We start from the raw sequence: 15,628 nt of genomic DNA, 5'->3' as shown, positions 1-15,628 counted from the left end.
CAGAAAAGCTATTCTAGTCCCCAGTCTCAAAAAATTGGACATACAAAGCAGATGAAATCTCCAACAGAAGGATGTTTCAGCAAGCAATTCAAATAACTACAAATGATCCTCCTTTTTTAAAAAAAAACAAAAAAAAACAAAAAAAAACAAAACCCAACAAGATCGTACAAAACACCCAAGCCTTCCAAAGCCAATCAGTGCTACATTTTAACATTTCCAACATAGTTAAGATGGTTTTATTTAAAGTATTAACAATCCTGTCTCCCTGCATTTTTATCAAATTTCAATTCTTAGGCAAAAGCAGCTCAACACATTTCACAGGTTAAATCATCTAGCTTATAAGACATGTCATTTACCACTTCCTTAGCGTTTATATTTTTAGCTTGTCATTAAGCTAAGACCAGAAAGTTACGCATCCTTTTGGTTAGCAAAAAAAGTATTCAAGTTGGCATAAAAACTTTATTTTGTCAGCAATCAGGATGTCTGAACCTTTGCAGACGGATGAAATGCAAGGCTTTCTTTCAATAAATTAAAAGAGAAAAGCAAAACAAAATAAAATTAGACGACTTCAAATCTAGTTTTCTTTCGTTTAAATCTCAAAAAGCCCCACATTTCCCTAATCCGCTCTGTGACTGGGCCCGAGCAAGTCCGAACAGCTGATGAGACACAAACACAACGGGCACAGATAATTTTTTCCTGAACATTCATGGCTACCAAATATACACTCCAGATCTGTTTGTACACATTGAAACAAATACTTTTGATTACGTTTAAGTACCACTGAGAGTCTGGGCACACCACTGCAGAAGATAATCAGCCTAGCACTGCTGAGGTCAAAAAGGCTACGCAAAGTTACACTTGTAAAGATCTTTTTGTCTTTGCTTGTGGGCAGCTGTTTCATAAAGAGAACCTGCTGGGATCAAGAGTGGGTGCGTGCTCTGTGAATTAAAGCCACGCCATTCTGAAATCTCAGAGGTACTGTTACTACTGTTATTTACATCTTCCTCCTGGAATACTCTGTTTTTCAAATTTATCTTTCTGGCGCATGACTGCTAACATCATTGTACGAACTGGGTCAAGGCAAAGCTTGCAGCACGTTTCTGCAGGCAGAGGCCAGGGATGCGGGTAAGCAGGTCATGCCCCTCGGGCAGACTCGTGGGAAGGAGATAAAGGGCCCCCATCTCCAGAAAGCTCTCTCGGGAACAGTTTGCATGACCGGTGCACAAATACTGGAGGCGACACTGCACGTAGCTGGAAGCGGAGCGCTAACCTAACACTCTGATCACACCTTCTTCCCTGTAAAATTCTCAGTGGCGTTCGCAGGAATTTTGTCCAGTGAAGAATGGGACCTCTAAGCTTTATGCGAAGGTATCCACTGGTCTTGACTCTTTAAATCCTTCTGTACTTCTGGAGTGTTCCCAGGAAGTGCCTGCATTCCATATGCAGTCACAGCACAAGCCAAACAAGAAACAAAAAAATCCTGTGCTCTATAGAAATCAGTTGTGAACTTTCTATTGAAGGCAACTTTCAAACATGTAAAAGGAAAGCCATCCCTTTTCTAACCTCACTGCCATCCCATCACAAGCTTCTCCCATCTATCTGGGGAGCCTAAACCTCCTAAACCAGCTCCTGATTTCTGATGAATAAAGCACCACAGTCTACAGCTATGCGTGCAGCAGCCAAACCCTGGCACGTGATGCCCCAAGCCTGGCAGTGTTTAAGAAGCACTCGGACAATGCCCTTAACAACACGCTGTAACTTTTGGTCAGCCCTAAAGCGGTCAGGCAGTTGGCTTAGGTGAGCAGTGTAGGTCCTTTCCAACTGAACTGCTCTATCCTACACTCTCAGTCAGCTGTCACAAGCCTACTAAGGATGGCTAAAGAGCCTCTGCACCCGAGAACCGCGGCTGAAGGGCAGAGAGACCGCCTGCAGGGGCACTCACGCTATGGAAGGTCACATGCCTTTGCACTGACACAATAACTAATGTGCTGTGGAAAGTCCCACGGAGCATGTCAGGACAGGATTGCCAAACTGGCGCGGTTCCACAAAGGCTTAAACAGTACCAGGACCTGCGGCGACCCTGTTCTGCAATTGTCACAGGGTTCTGCAAGGCGCTGTTTGGTCTGCCCGCTCCCCCAGTCCGCTGCTCTCTGGGCACAGCACCTGGCCCTGTTAGGCTCATCATCACAAGCCCCTCACAGATCAGGGAAAAGCATGATGACATTAGCAGTAACACCCCAGGTCTTCATAAATCAAGTGATCAGCTGCGTGTTTTTATTGGATTATATTCAGACCTACAGGCCATGTACAGTATATGGATTTTTTATTAGTCAGCACATGAGTACATTCAAGTTGCACAGTTCTTTCTAGATACAGTAAAAGCAATTTTTAGCCATCAACATCTGCTAGAACATCAATGTAATTACAATAAAATCAAACTTCCGTTACAGTTAATGAACAGTATCATCTGCAACACCTCAAAGAATTAACAAGTCATTATTGCCTGAATGATTCCATAGTTAATAAGCCAAAACAACTGTACTGCTTGTGAGAGTGATTTTAAAAGCATATGCCAGTCTTGGAAAGCAGCTTTTCACTCGTTTTGTCTGTTGAAATAAAGAGATAGATAAGTAGATAAATAAGAGAGCACAGGTTTGTATGGAGCTAAGAAAGAAACAAGCTCCTTAGAATCTCAAAACTAAAGGAACTACTCTTGCTAAAACCGAACGTCCGATATAAGTGCTACAAATACAGTATTAGTAAGAGTTTAAAAAGCTATTCAAACTGGAATGCAGTTTCTTGTGCTCCTGGCAAGACCGTGCAACCAGAGGTTCTTGGAATAGAAATAAAGATAACCTAGTATCTCTCTCTGAATGCATTAAAGCTACCACATGAGGCACCTTGTGAGTTCAAGCACTTGGCCTTTTTCTGCAAGTTCACAGGACAAAACCCTCAAAGGATGCTAACGTTCAGTTGCCTGTGAGCAGCTGCTGCAAATTAAGTTTGATCCTTCTTGGTGCCAAGTCACCAACCCCTCTTGCCGGGATTCAGGTCACTCTGGCTGGGCTTCTTGTCATAGTCAGCACCTGGAGACACGCGAGTGTAGCAGTGGGGACTGGTAAAAGTCATAGCTAAAACGTTCACAGAGAGAACCTCTACCTCTAGGCCGCAACAACGTCCACCCCTCCCTCTCCGATAAGGCACTTTGCCTAAAATAACCTCCCAAGAGTTTTGCAAAGGAAGTCAGTACTTTAACTCTAAGACAAGGGACAGTATTTACCCAAGGTTGATAAGCAAACCAAGGGGAGAATCAGGAATGCAGACTAGGTCACTCGAGTGCCACTGCAGTGCTTTGTCCCTCAATGACTCTTCAGCTGAAATTCTGATTTAAGTACAAGTAGCTAGGAGTAGCAGCGTGCTACTTACACCTCTTCACTTCACAGTTCTGATCCACGTCTGGTACTTCTCTGGAAGTGCAGCGCTCATTACTGTGGTATACACTGTGTTACTGGTAGGAAAAGAGGAAAAGAGTGAGTGACGTTCCAAAAGCAAGAATACTTTATAAAACTAGCAAAGCAGCAGAAAAAATTTTAGTGGAAACAAACATTCTGCTTAGGTGCAAGAGGGTTCGAAAAAGTGGGAAAGAGACTGATAAAAATGAAGGCTGCTGGCACAGATTTTTAGTATTTTTTCCCCCCACTCAGTACAGCAAATGAACTGTACTTCAACATCCATTTGATCACTGTATTAAAAAAATCAGTATTGCTGATCTTAGCAGTGACACAGATACCATCATCTTTCCAAATTTCCTCACATTTATAAAACAGAGGAGAGGAAGTCCTGGTATTAACTTTCTAACGAGAACGACTGATCCAGAGAATATACTGAGCTGCATTTAGAAGTAAAACAAAACAGGATAATCTGCAAAGGTGCAATTTGCGGAACGGTGCAGAACAATAATGGTATACTCAAATCAAGCTCTTAAAAATCCAGTAAACTGCACCTAAAAGCTATGTCCCCATTTACTATTTTTTTTCTACTTTACACATCAAGCAGAGCTACACCAGAAACTCTAGAGAAAGCTGTTTTCAGTGTTAACACAAATCCAAAGGTTCCAAAAGTAAAAGGCACAAATGACTCATCAGAAAGTTCAGCTGCTCCTCTAAGCAGTCACTTGTTTCACGACTAGAAAGAGGAACTTCCCCTTACCAGAATGAGCCTAACAAAGTGTAGCTCCTTGGCTACAGTGGCAGACGAAAGAGGAAGAGTGCTGTGGAAGTGAAAACAGAGTGCCACGTGCACAAGCAGAAATCTAAACTGGGAAACCACAAGATATTCAAGACAGATGCATAGGAAAATGCTAAGGAAGTTTGCAATTGACTTTGAAGTAGCCTGAGGCATGGCAGAAGGCACTGATTAACACCTCTAAGTCTAATACTTACTTGTTTAAGACTGGCTTCACTGACAACACCTGTACAGAAAGTTTGAAGAGTTGTCATTTTGGGAAACAAAGAGGGAATGAAAAGGCTATTTAGAAACAGCAGTAGGATGAACTTATGAAAAAGAATAATGCAAAGTCAAGGATTTCTCCTGATGTTTAAGAAAAAACAAACAAACAAACAGCAAACCATTTTACAAAAATACTTTTTTAAAAGCCCTCTGAAATCTGCAACATTTAAGTTCTCAAAGCTAACTGGTAAATGTCACTTATGTCTAATGCTTCACCTGCCTGCTGTAACATTTATAATTGTGCTTGAAATAAGGAACAGCACAAAGATGATGGTGACGAGATTCACCTCTTGCACTTTCCACTTGGATTGGGAGACTATTATGAAATGCCTATGCAAGGGAGTTCAGAAACATTTTAAGAAAGAAACTTACCAGTCTTAAATTCTCCAGAAATGGTTGGGCAGTACACCTTTTTCACCATGCCTTCCTTACCCAGCTTTTAAACCCCTGACAAAAATGCAACTGCACTTCTGCTTTGAAAAAGAACTGTAAGTCAAAGTCACAATGCAGAACTTAAATGAAATACCTTAAAGAGAGCATCAAAATTCATGTTCTGCTGTCCAGTAGCATTGAGAGCTTTGATGGCTGGAGTTCTGCAGGAAAACAACGCAGTATCACTAAACACACTTTACTGTTCCAAAGACTACCAAAGATGAACAAATCCTCACTAAATGCCTTTACATGGAAATGCTTGCTTTGGCCTAAAATAATTCAGAGTTCTGCGTGACTGAATCTAGTCTCACACTGCTCAAGCTACTCTATTACTACACCACTGAGTACAGACCAGCAGGGAATCTGCCAGAAGCTTTTTGCTTACTACACACCCTAAGGACTGTGATGCCTGCGAGCACCTTCCTAGTGCCATCAAATACTTTTTCACTGTGAATCTAAATCCTTTCACTTCTACTAAACTTTGCTTCATAAAGAAATTTTTGGTACATGCCTTATCCTTGCAATCTCTTATCTTTTCTGTCACAGACTGTCCTCTGGCATACGTGAATATCTCTCCTTATCTGTTCCCTTGTGAGTGGCATTATAGAAACTAAAAAAGCTGCCTGCTCAATGAGCGAACACCTGCTCAGAGAGGAAAACACACAAGTCTCTCAAGCTTTTTCAAAACAAAAATGTTATCTCACCACAGAGCTCCAAACTAAATTTACCTTCGATCGTCAAAAGGAGGAGGGGTTGTCCAGTGGTCATAGTTTGTCTCCACACGAAACCACCTGTAACACAACACACAAACATAAAAGTAAACAAAAGGTGAATCAGTAGGTAATTAATAAAGGCCAAGAATCAGTATCTCTGTATTGCCAAAAGGAAAAAACCCTCCCTCAAACGCCTCTTTCCTGAGTCTCTTGCAACCCCAAGGCACCCTATGTTGATATACATAGCAGCCTTTACCATAAACTACTGAGCAGAAATGAAAAAGGAGCAAGCTCTGAACTCCTGCTGGTGTCAGTGACAAAACTACCACTGACTACAATAAAAGCAAGATCAGACTTTTAAAGAGATGATCAGAGAAAAGATTATGGGTGTGCGTACGATGCAGCCTGCAGCATTCAGTTTGGAGTACACAGAGCCGACAAGCCGAGCCAATATTTACTGGCTGACTGTAGTCATTAAGTACCGCAGGACAACTCTTTAGACTCTCCTTCATATTTTAAGCTGCTGATTTCACAAAATTGATATGCATGGTCATTTTTGAGCTTTAAACTCTTCCACTACATTGGGTCAAAACTAATTTGGGAATTGCTGAATTTACTGGTGCAATACTTGGCAGATAGACAGGAAAAGTCCTCGAGTCTTGGCTTCTTTGGAACCTGGCTAAAACAAGAAACACGTGTGTTTTTCACCCTTGACCCTCTGGACTGCCCCAACCTGACAAAGTAGTGTGACTCCTTCTCAAAGAGAAGGAACCGGGGTTCCTTTCAGAGGCTTTCAGTCTTTCCCTGTCCAGCTGTAAGCGTTAGTAAGAGATGCCCTGTATCTCTCAAGAAAGTTGTGTCACTAACACTACCTATCACTCAGGAGAGAATAAGAAAAAACAAAATAAACCATTTTTTTTTCTACTCACGCTCCTCCTAGAGGATCAAGAGGCCAGAGATCTGCTGGCCCTCTTCTATTCCTCGTTATGACCATGCCTTCTTTGGGTGATACGCCTCCTACAATATAGTAAACTTCAGCAATGATGGGAACGCCAGCTAGCCTGAGAACAGCTGACTGAAAGTCCTCTGCTCTGCTCAGGGTCTAATGCAAAAAGGAGATCACAGTGAAACAAAGATCACAGTGCATGGCCAAGCACAAAAACAGGCACTGGGACATCTTAAAAAGTAGAAAATCTCCAGCTTTTTTCAAAATGGCTATTATTGACTGTAAAGCGCTGCTTGAAAATATTTCTCTGATAATAGTTTTCCAAACTGACTAGCAGACGAACATGAAATGCATATGACTAGTAAAGGAACTCATTAATCCCAGCTTTGCGCATGTTCAAACAGTAAGTATACACACACATATGTATATGGTGAAAAGTGGAAAAAGCTGAAAAATCTGCCATTCAAAAGACAGAGGCATGTCCATACTCTGCAAATTCGATCCTCACCAACGTCCTTCGATGTGAACAATGGGATAGGTAAAAGTGGATGACAGGGGGAAAAGGCCATTCCAAGTCTCTGCCCTGCCACTGGTTGAAGTGGATTTAGGTAACCACGCCAAGTAAGGCAGAGGCAGTGCTTACAGCAAGCCTGGCTTCTCCTGCCATAACCAGGTGACCGACAGTCACCACAGCCAACGAAGCTAATATTTTCAGGCATAGGGCCATAACCTACTGAAGTACGTCTCTAAAAATGAATGCTGTGCAGGAACTAACAAAAAATACAGAGAACATGCAACAAACGGAATTGATCAGAAAGGCAGGGAAAGCCCTGGAGAACTACTCATTATTTCTGACAGCAACACTGCAGCTAGGTTTCGAGTAACAGCCTCAAGTCACATCTCAAACTCAAAAAATATGAACAATAAAGTCTCTAGTAGACATTCCAATTCTGCATGAATTTACCTGCAAAACCATATCATTCATGTTTACTGTAATTCAAGAATCTGAGAAGCAGCAGGCTTGTTTTACCTTAGTAATAGCCTAACACAGTATTCATAAAATGCACTATACAAAATACCAGTCTAACTCCTTCCACTCACTGGTGAGCTCTCCATTTTTAATATGGTAACATATCAAACGTAGTAGAAAAATAACCACTGGGTCAGATACTAACCATCTCAGAGTGCAGCTGCCTCAATGTGTTAAATTACACATCACGGCTAGCTGAAATAGTCCCTAGGAAGAAAGCCTTTGCACAGCTTCTCAAGACTTTTGGCACTGATTAGAGACTGCACCCCTGAAAGACTGGAATTGCTCCTCTCGTACACATCACTGACAATTTGGGGTCAATACCTATCTCCTCTTATGAAATGCATTTACTTTTCAATTTACTGAATTTTTTGTGAAACTAGAAGTTGGAGCATCATATTTACTAGGAGTTTGTAAGTACAAATGACGTCACTGTGAAATATGAGAAAATAACTCAGTGCTCTTACGTCTCGGACAAGCCAGCTGACAGGGTAATTCCGATTCAGAAAAGCAGCTATCGCATTTTCCCACCACCTACCACCCGCTGGGGAAAAAAAAAAAAAATAAAAAAAAATTACTATATATGCATGTTATATACGCTCTGTGAAACCTATCTTCCTGCCTTCCTTTCTTCTCCATGTCCCATCTCTAGCTCTGCAATCTTTCCCTCTGCTACATAACAAAAGAGCGGTGCAATACATACTTCAATTCTCTAGCTATACCACTATCATAAAAACATCAAATTTAGGCAGCTTATAGCGAACAGACAAAGCACACACCCCCGAAAGCAGTCGGAGGCTCTGTATCATCTTGAGCTTATCAACACTAGAACACTGAATGCTGATAGCGCTCCTTTGCTACTGTATTACTTTCCCGATATCTATACCCAAAATATGCAGGATGTGCTGCATAACCAGGCTAACATACTCTGGAAAGCCCTCATTTTACAAAATTTGTCTTTCAAGCGCTGAGCTTTCTGTATCATTAGAGCTGGATATTGAAGTACCACAGAAAGCTAAATCCTCAGTGAAACAGGGCAGCTACCTATCGTCATAAAATGTCAACATTCCAGGAGAAGGGCTAACAAAGAGGATGACATCCAGGTGAAGCTACAGGTGAAACAAACAGGCAACATAATCCCGACTGAAGTCCAACCACAGCAGCTAGATTAACACCCCTGCTTTCCAGAAAGGATCTCAGACCTGGGATGACAGGAGTGATGACTATCTTAGCTTTTTGGCGTCTTCTGAAAGGCACAGTATTCCCGTGTCCAGTGCCACAAAATGGTAGGAAGTCTCAGGTACAGCGGACAATGAAGAAGTCAGTAGTCAGCAGTGTCTCTCAGAACTTGCCAGTGCTAACAATTTCAATCAAAAACTATCACATTCCTTTCAGTACTGATAACTTGCTAGATGCTCAGCTTTTAAACCATTTTTACTCATAGCTGGACGCTAAGCAATGAAGAGTCAAAGGTGACTGTAACAGGGACTGACACTTCATAGCACGCATTTCCAAAACAACTGCAGGCCTATTCATACAATATAATAGACTGCAACTGACAGCTCAAATATTAGCATTAGTCACCTCATTATTCATCTTACTGAAATATTGTAACAGGAAGAAATACACAAATATCATGAAGCAGCTAAAAAGAGGTAGTGGTGGTGTTTCTGTGTTACTAAAGAAAATTAGGAGAACTATGAAAAACAGAAGGTCAAATTTATAATTATTCATACGCCAAAACCAGAAAAAGCCAGCAGAAACAATATGCTTGTCACATGATAGACCTTCACCCTAATTTGAAGCCACCCCCCTTTCCAGCTACAGTTCCCATGCTCATTTCCCTCAATTTTTCGTTCAGTTGTACAGCAGATAAAGCAGCAAGCAGTCAGCAACAAGTGATGTACAGGAGCGCAGCGTGTGCTGGGCGAGTTACTGTCGTCTGTGGTGAAACAGTGACAGCACACGGGGGGATGACGGCACATCAGCTCCTGACGGACAAGAGGGGCCCCCCACACGCAGAAGTTCGCAGTACCGGATTCCTCCATCGGAACTGGGAGCACAGAACAGGTTCGTGCACCAGCTAAACCACCTCAGATGATGCGCATACGGAGGGGTTTGTCCCCAGATTGTGCCCTTTCATGGACACAGGACTTTGGTCTGCAAGATTTTCTAAATCAAGCCTTTTGCAGACTTAAGACTTTATTTCCAAGCTGATGTTAGTATGAACTAAAAGTAGTTTGCCTCTCTCGGTATCAGCCCAGGACGCTCCAATTTTGAAAGGATTAAATAACCACACTAGCATCAGAAGCAGGCTCTTAAAAAAATAGGAGTGTAAACTATGGAAGGAATCTAGCGAATGCAACAAGGCAGTATTAACAAATGAAACAGGAATCAAAAGGTGCATGTGCTCCAGAGCAGAATCCCTACTCAGAGATCATGAATATGTATATAATGTACACAGTGAACAGTATTTGCATAATGTCTAAAAAAAAAATTTTGAAAACAAATTGTCCAACTAAAGGAAGAGATTAAAAGGAAAAGAAAAATTGCTTACCACAAGCACAAGTGAAAAATAAACATTTAGATGTTGGTTCTAACTTGGACTACATTGTTTCCAGTTCTAACAAAGATCTAATAAAGAACAGCAAAAAATATCTGCTTCTTAAAAAGAAAAGAAAAAAGAGGGCAGAAAGGATGGAAGAGTCAAACCCAAGCTCTGAGTTGGACATAATATCAATATATGTGAAACTGAAGCACTGATGGAAAGGGCAGTGACCCTTCCTCTGCCTTCCTGACTGCTACAGTCCCTTCTGTTGTCCAGTTTTAGTTCTCAGTAGTGGCATCTCTCAACCTTCCTCTACTACTGGATCTTTCCTCAGCTGCCTTTGCAGTATCCCCACACATTCTCTCAAGCCCTGCTGCCTTTCCCTCAGATCTCTCGATCTTGCACTTCTCCCCCCATCCTCTCTTTAAAGCTGCCTCACGGGGTCAGAGAAATACGGAATAGAGAGGAAGGGACCGAGAACGAGGAAAGCAGACGTTTATTTGCTATACACAACTGCATCTTTTTCTCTCAGCCCCTAGGTTCTCCCTCACCTTTTGACACTTTTCAAGCTCATATGTCACTGTACTGACAAACACCTCTCTCCTGTGCAGCAGCCAAAAACTGGCAGCATGTCTGCTTTCAGTCCCTGAGGGCCAGAGAAGCCATTCAATTTCAGCTCCTTCCTGGCAACCTTTTCCCTCTAGGAGAATATGAGAGGAGAGCCAGAGGCGGCAACAATCAACTAAAATAGAGTACGTAATGTCAGGTGTGGAAGACAAGATTTATTTTACCTCGTTCATCACCGGAGATTGTGAACTTGTGTGGACTTTGTCCAGTCCATAAGCCTACGTAACCAAGAAACGTGGTGCCTTGATATGCTATCTGAAACCAGGAAACATGCAATATTTTAGCATTCTGGAACAGAACACTACTTAAAACATAGGCAACGTTCTCAAGCAGCATCCCGTATTTTTTTCTGTGACTTTCATACAGAACTTGCTATGAAAGACTTTGCCTTAAAGTACACTAAAACTTGCAATTTAACTTATAAAAAGTCTCTGAGGACCAAAATTCACCACACTTCATTTGTTACACGACTGCTACAAGAGTTTTGCTCAGGTTAGCAAGTAGCCAAGCAAGAAACAAACAAGAAGTTCTCCATTTGCAAACCAGACTAATGAATATTAAAAAAAAATCACGCTGACGACGACTGCACTAGCCACTAGCTCATTTTTGGAAGTTTTCATTTAAAACACAGACACTGATCACAAAACTTAACAAGGCCTTAGAAAAAAGCCTTGGAATCGGTCCCTGCCAAAACTGATCTCTTTTTTATATTCTCTATTACTTCTTTTCTAATATCTTGACACTTCCTTGTCTCAGCATCTCCTTCCAAATCATGATCCTGAGATACTAGATTACACTGTTCTATTTGTATCAGTTTACCACCACAAACTGGATGTCCAGAAAGCAAAGAAAACCCGCATTCACCCCATGCTCCTAGAGAGTGACTGCGGTGCTCAAATAATCCCGTAGATTTACAGTGGGAGCACCATTCCTACATGAAATCCTACGCAGCTGTACGACCGTACCCTGTTCCTTTACAGAATACCACTCAGCCACACCAACCACAGATCCTACCTGCCCACTCTTTATAAACTGCACATCAATTGTAATCTTGCTTAATATATCGACAAAATCGTAATCCAGGTTCCGACCGTGGTAAATGTTTCCTTTGTCATCCTGAGCAACAATACTAGTACAGAACCTTCAAAAGCACAAAGGAGAAAGAATGATTTAAGAAAAAGCTATGGCAATGCTTTCAATCTTGTAGTCGAACTAGCTCAACATTTCAGGAATAATTGAGTTTATCTTCTGCAAAGTATTTTACTAATGTAAGCGTACAGATAGGAGTTTGAATTGTATCATTAACATGCCTCCCAGCCTGACAGAATAGTCTCATTCCATACTTTTTGATAAAATTTACAGGTTTTAATTTCAAATTGGAAAAAAAAAAAAGGGACAAAAAAAAAAAGGGACAGAATGGTTTGACTGAAGCTCTGCATAACAGAATGATTTGACTGAAGCTCTGCATAACTACAAATCAGTACAACATTCTATCTAATTTATGCACAATATCCATAACGGGAAGCCCTTTCCCACAGAGTCTAACATACAAAACTCCACAACACTTAACTTAGCAGGTCCCACCTGGCTCAGAAAGTCAAAAGCCGCACTCCTGTCCACATCAGGTCAGATGTTAAAAAATTTCAATTTGGACCCCATTTATATTTTTAATCACAACTAGATAAAAAGTTCAAACAAAGTCATTCCAAATTGAAAACATGACTTGTTGGTAAAGTGTCGGTCATTTCAATAATAGTCTAAACTCTTCTATAGAACAGGAAGTGTGCTGAAATTCCTTTTTTAATAACAGTTTCAGTTCTGTTGAAATAGGCTTTTTCATCAAGTATATTGAATTAGCCAGGAATTAAAAATTTATTATGAGTTTTTCATTTCAGTGATGCATAGCACTGTCTTTCAAAACTGTAAAGAATTTTACAGACAAGTAGTTTGTTCCTGGTTGACATTTTTTTTTTTTAGTATGGTTAGAGCTGAGAAACTTAAAATTTCACAGGTCTTATCAGGGCTCAGAATAAGTGTCCTCTGTGAAATACTAAGAAAGCTAGCATTTAAATGACTATCTTATGCAATATTAATCCCTATTAAAAAAAAAAAAAAAAAAAAAATCACTTTAACCAAATACCACACATTAAGAGAAAGAACAATCAAAATGCATACAAGTGACCGTATGCACCTGTTTTCTATTAAAGCCTATATGGAGAAATTCCTCTGGGATCCTCACAGATGACATCAAGCATTTATTATTTACCTGCACATGCTTCTAGGGAAAAAAAAAAAAAAAACAGTTAATGAAACTGAGTATTTTCTCCAGTGGGGTTTGGTTTGCTGTCATAAAAATGCTAAACAGATTTTTCATTGTGCAAATCAAAAAATTACATTATAGTCATTGTGAAGGTTCATTCAGCAAATGTTTAGGAAGCAACTTCATCTGAGATGAATAGTTAAAATAATTTGATTGCAACTAATTCTTCCATTTTCCTTTTTGTTGAAATATGACAGTTTCAATGACAGAAGAGTACAATACGTCATCTCTGAAGATAAACGAACCCAAATACTTTGAATGGATGGCTCTTCCTTATTAGCAGAAATTATTTTCATACTTTTATACATCTATACAGATATAAATACACAAAAACATTACAACTACACACCACCTTTATTAACAGATAAAAAATACTGCTCTGCATTTCTCTCTAATTCAGGATTCAAAGTACCTAATAAGAATGAAACCTTCCAGCTGAATGTACAAAACAGCGTGAGAATTAACAGTGTAAATCACCTGCCACGTGTCTTCACCCATCTTTCTGTGTGTTCTCCATGCTGAGCTAAAACGAACCTTCACATCCGCACCCACCAGACTCGGTAAGTACCAGACACTTACGCGGTGGATTCGTAGGCAAAGTTGAGCAGGACTCCGTCTCCAAGACTTATTCCCAGTGCTTTGCACAGTCCCAAAATTTCCCCCGCGAAGGGTTGCGGCATAAAGAACTCCAGCTCTGCTGCTATCGGCCGGATAACTTCGTGGACCCATTTCGGCACGCTTTCACTGAAAAATACACTCAAGGCATTAGCGGAGACAGAGACAACAAGGTTTGCAAGTTCCACTCGAGCAGCAGACGCCCAAGGAGCCCGCCAGTTCCCTGATCAGCCTGTCCCGGTTGATGCTGCCCACCCATCAGCAACCTCTCCCGTGCTGTCCGGGCCGTCCCTGCATCCCGCCACTCGCCCCATCTCACCGGCTCCTCCCGGCCCCCAACCAGCGAGCAAAACATACAGCGCAGGCTTCCTACTTGTGACACATATATATTTTTTTTTTATGCCTACCAGGGCTCTCCCCAGCCCGCCCTCTGACAGGTTCCTAATAATAATGACAGGAAATACCGCGTTAACACTCCAAAAAAAAAAAAAAAAAAAAAAAAAACCAACCCAAACAAACAAACGGAATTTTTGAGTTCTGGCAAGTCGAGCAGCCGCGCAGCATCGCTTTGCCCGTCTCGTTCCGGCGGACGCCGGGGGCTGCGGGTGGCGGAGGCCGTGCCCTCGCCTCACGGCCGCGGGAGGCAGCGCGGGCCCCGCCGCCGCCATTTCCCGCCCGGGCCCCAGGGGCGGCGGCCGCCGGGCCCCGCACTCACTCGATGACCCGCGCGACGGCGGCGCGCAGGAAGGCGGGATCGAAGCGGCGCAGCGCCGGCAGCCAGCGCTCCTCGGCGGGGCTGTCCAGGCTCACGTTACAGCGCGGCGGGGCCGGGGGGGGCCCCGGGGCCGGGGGGAGCCCCGCTCCCGCCCCGCACAGCAGCGCCAGCAGCCCCCACAGCCCGCACCCCCGCGCCATGCCGCTGCCGCCGGGCGCCCCCGGCCGCAGCACGCCCCGTGGGGCCCGAGGAAGGCCGGCCCACGGGCAGGGACCGCCCCCACCCGCGGAACGGCCCCGCGGGGAAAGCCGCGTCCCTTCCCCCCCGGCGGACAGCCACCGAACCTACCCCGCCCTTTGGAGGAGGAAAATACAAGCGAAAAGCGGAGAGAAGCGAGCGGTTAACCTGGGCGCTTCGTTTGGTCTGCGCTTCGGTTCGTCACATTGTTGAGCAAAGGCCCGTGCTTTTGTATTTTTAAAACTAGGGGAGAGGAGGCAGCCTGGGCAGAGCTGGAGCGCAAGGCAAAGGCTGTAAACAAGAGGGATAAGGGAGAAGACTGGTGTCTTTAAGACTCGTGCCTAAACACATCGATTCCTCTCCCTTTCACCCTCAGAAGCCACTCGTTTTTGGACACATGCAGAGGAAGGGAAGCTGGGTTCAGTTCAAGGAGAAAAAGGAAAATGTGAAACGGGATTTGAGTGCGCAGTAGTGTACTGCCCAGGTCCTGCCCCGAGTCTGGTCTCTTCAGCCCCGGCAGCTCCTCTTCCTCCACCACACCAGCTCACTGCTATCCCACTCAGGTAGCAATCCCGGGCTTTCCTACAGCAGAAGCCTTGAAGCTGAATGTAACACTCAGAGCTGTAGAAAGTTTTCACTTTGTTCTTCTCTCCTATGACACCCTGATGCCTCTATCAGTTTGTTGTTTTGTTGTTTGAGGAAGCAAGATGTGACAACAAAACAATACATGAACAAGACAAATAATAGAAATTAAAGCCAATAAAACTCTGTATTCAACATAAACATATCTAAGTTGAATGAATTCCCCTGTGGGATATGAACATTAACCTGATTTCCTAAGAAAGGAAATGACTACCCCACCAAACCCTTTTCCATTATACTATGCACATGGCATCTGTTTCCACCCCGCAAGGAAAGCCATTTCAAACAGAATTT

The 15,628-nt window shown here is 42.7% G+C and overlaps 1 protein-coding gene across 6 annotated transcripts; it reads right to left on the bottom strand.

Moving 5' to 3' along the window:
• Positions 1-2,252: 2,252 nt before the first annotated feature.
• NAAA (N-acylethanolamine acid amidase) lies at positions 2,253-14,842 on the bottom strand. Of its 6 annotated transcripts, none has more exons than XM_042796372.1 (11): positions 14,456-14,840; positions 13,705-13,869; positions 11,820-11,946; positions 10,970-11,060; positions 8,098-8,171; positions 6,584-6,756; positions 5,670-5,732; positions 5,036-5,102; positions 4,443-4,471; positions 3,427-3,508; positions 2,253-2,606 (listed from the first exon to the last, which is right to left on the bottom strand). In XM_042796372.1, the coding sequence occupies exons 1-10, from the start codon at positions 14,653-14,655 to the stop codon at positions 3,433-3,435; spliced, it is 1,065 nt and encodes a 354-aa protein (XP_042652306.1). In that variant the 5' UTR covers positions 14,656-14,840; the 3' UTR covers positions 2,253-2,606; positions 3,427-3,432. The 6 variants fall into 6 exon arrangements, with proteins under 6 accessions (XP_042652306.1, XP_042652305.1, XP_032841461.2 ...); XM_042796371.1 differs by having other exon boundaries at positions 8,098-8,174; positions 14,456-14,836; XM_032985570.2 differs by lacking the exon at positions 14,456-14,840 and adding an exon at positions 14,250-14,449 and having other exon boundaries at positions 8,098-8,174.
• Positions 14,843-15,628: the final 786 nt, after the last annotated feature.

This window comes from Tyto alba, unplaced genomic scaffold, assembly GCF_018691265.1.
Source record: "Tyto alba isolate M040663 unplaced genomic scaffold, T.alba_DEE_v4.0 Super-Scaffold_23, whole genome shotgun sequence".
Classification (NCBI taxonomy): Eukaryota; Metazoa; Chordata; class Aves; order Strigiformes; family Tytonidae; genus Tyto; species Tyto alba.
Note: the sequence above shows the minus strand (reverse complement) of the source record. Positions and strands in the feature narration are given on the sequence as shown.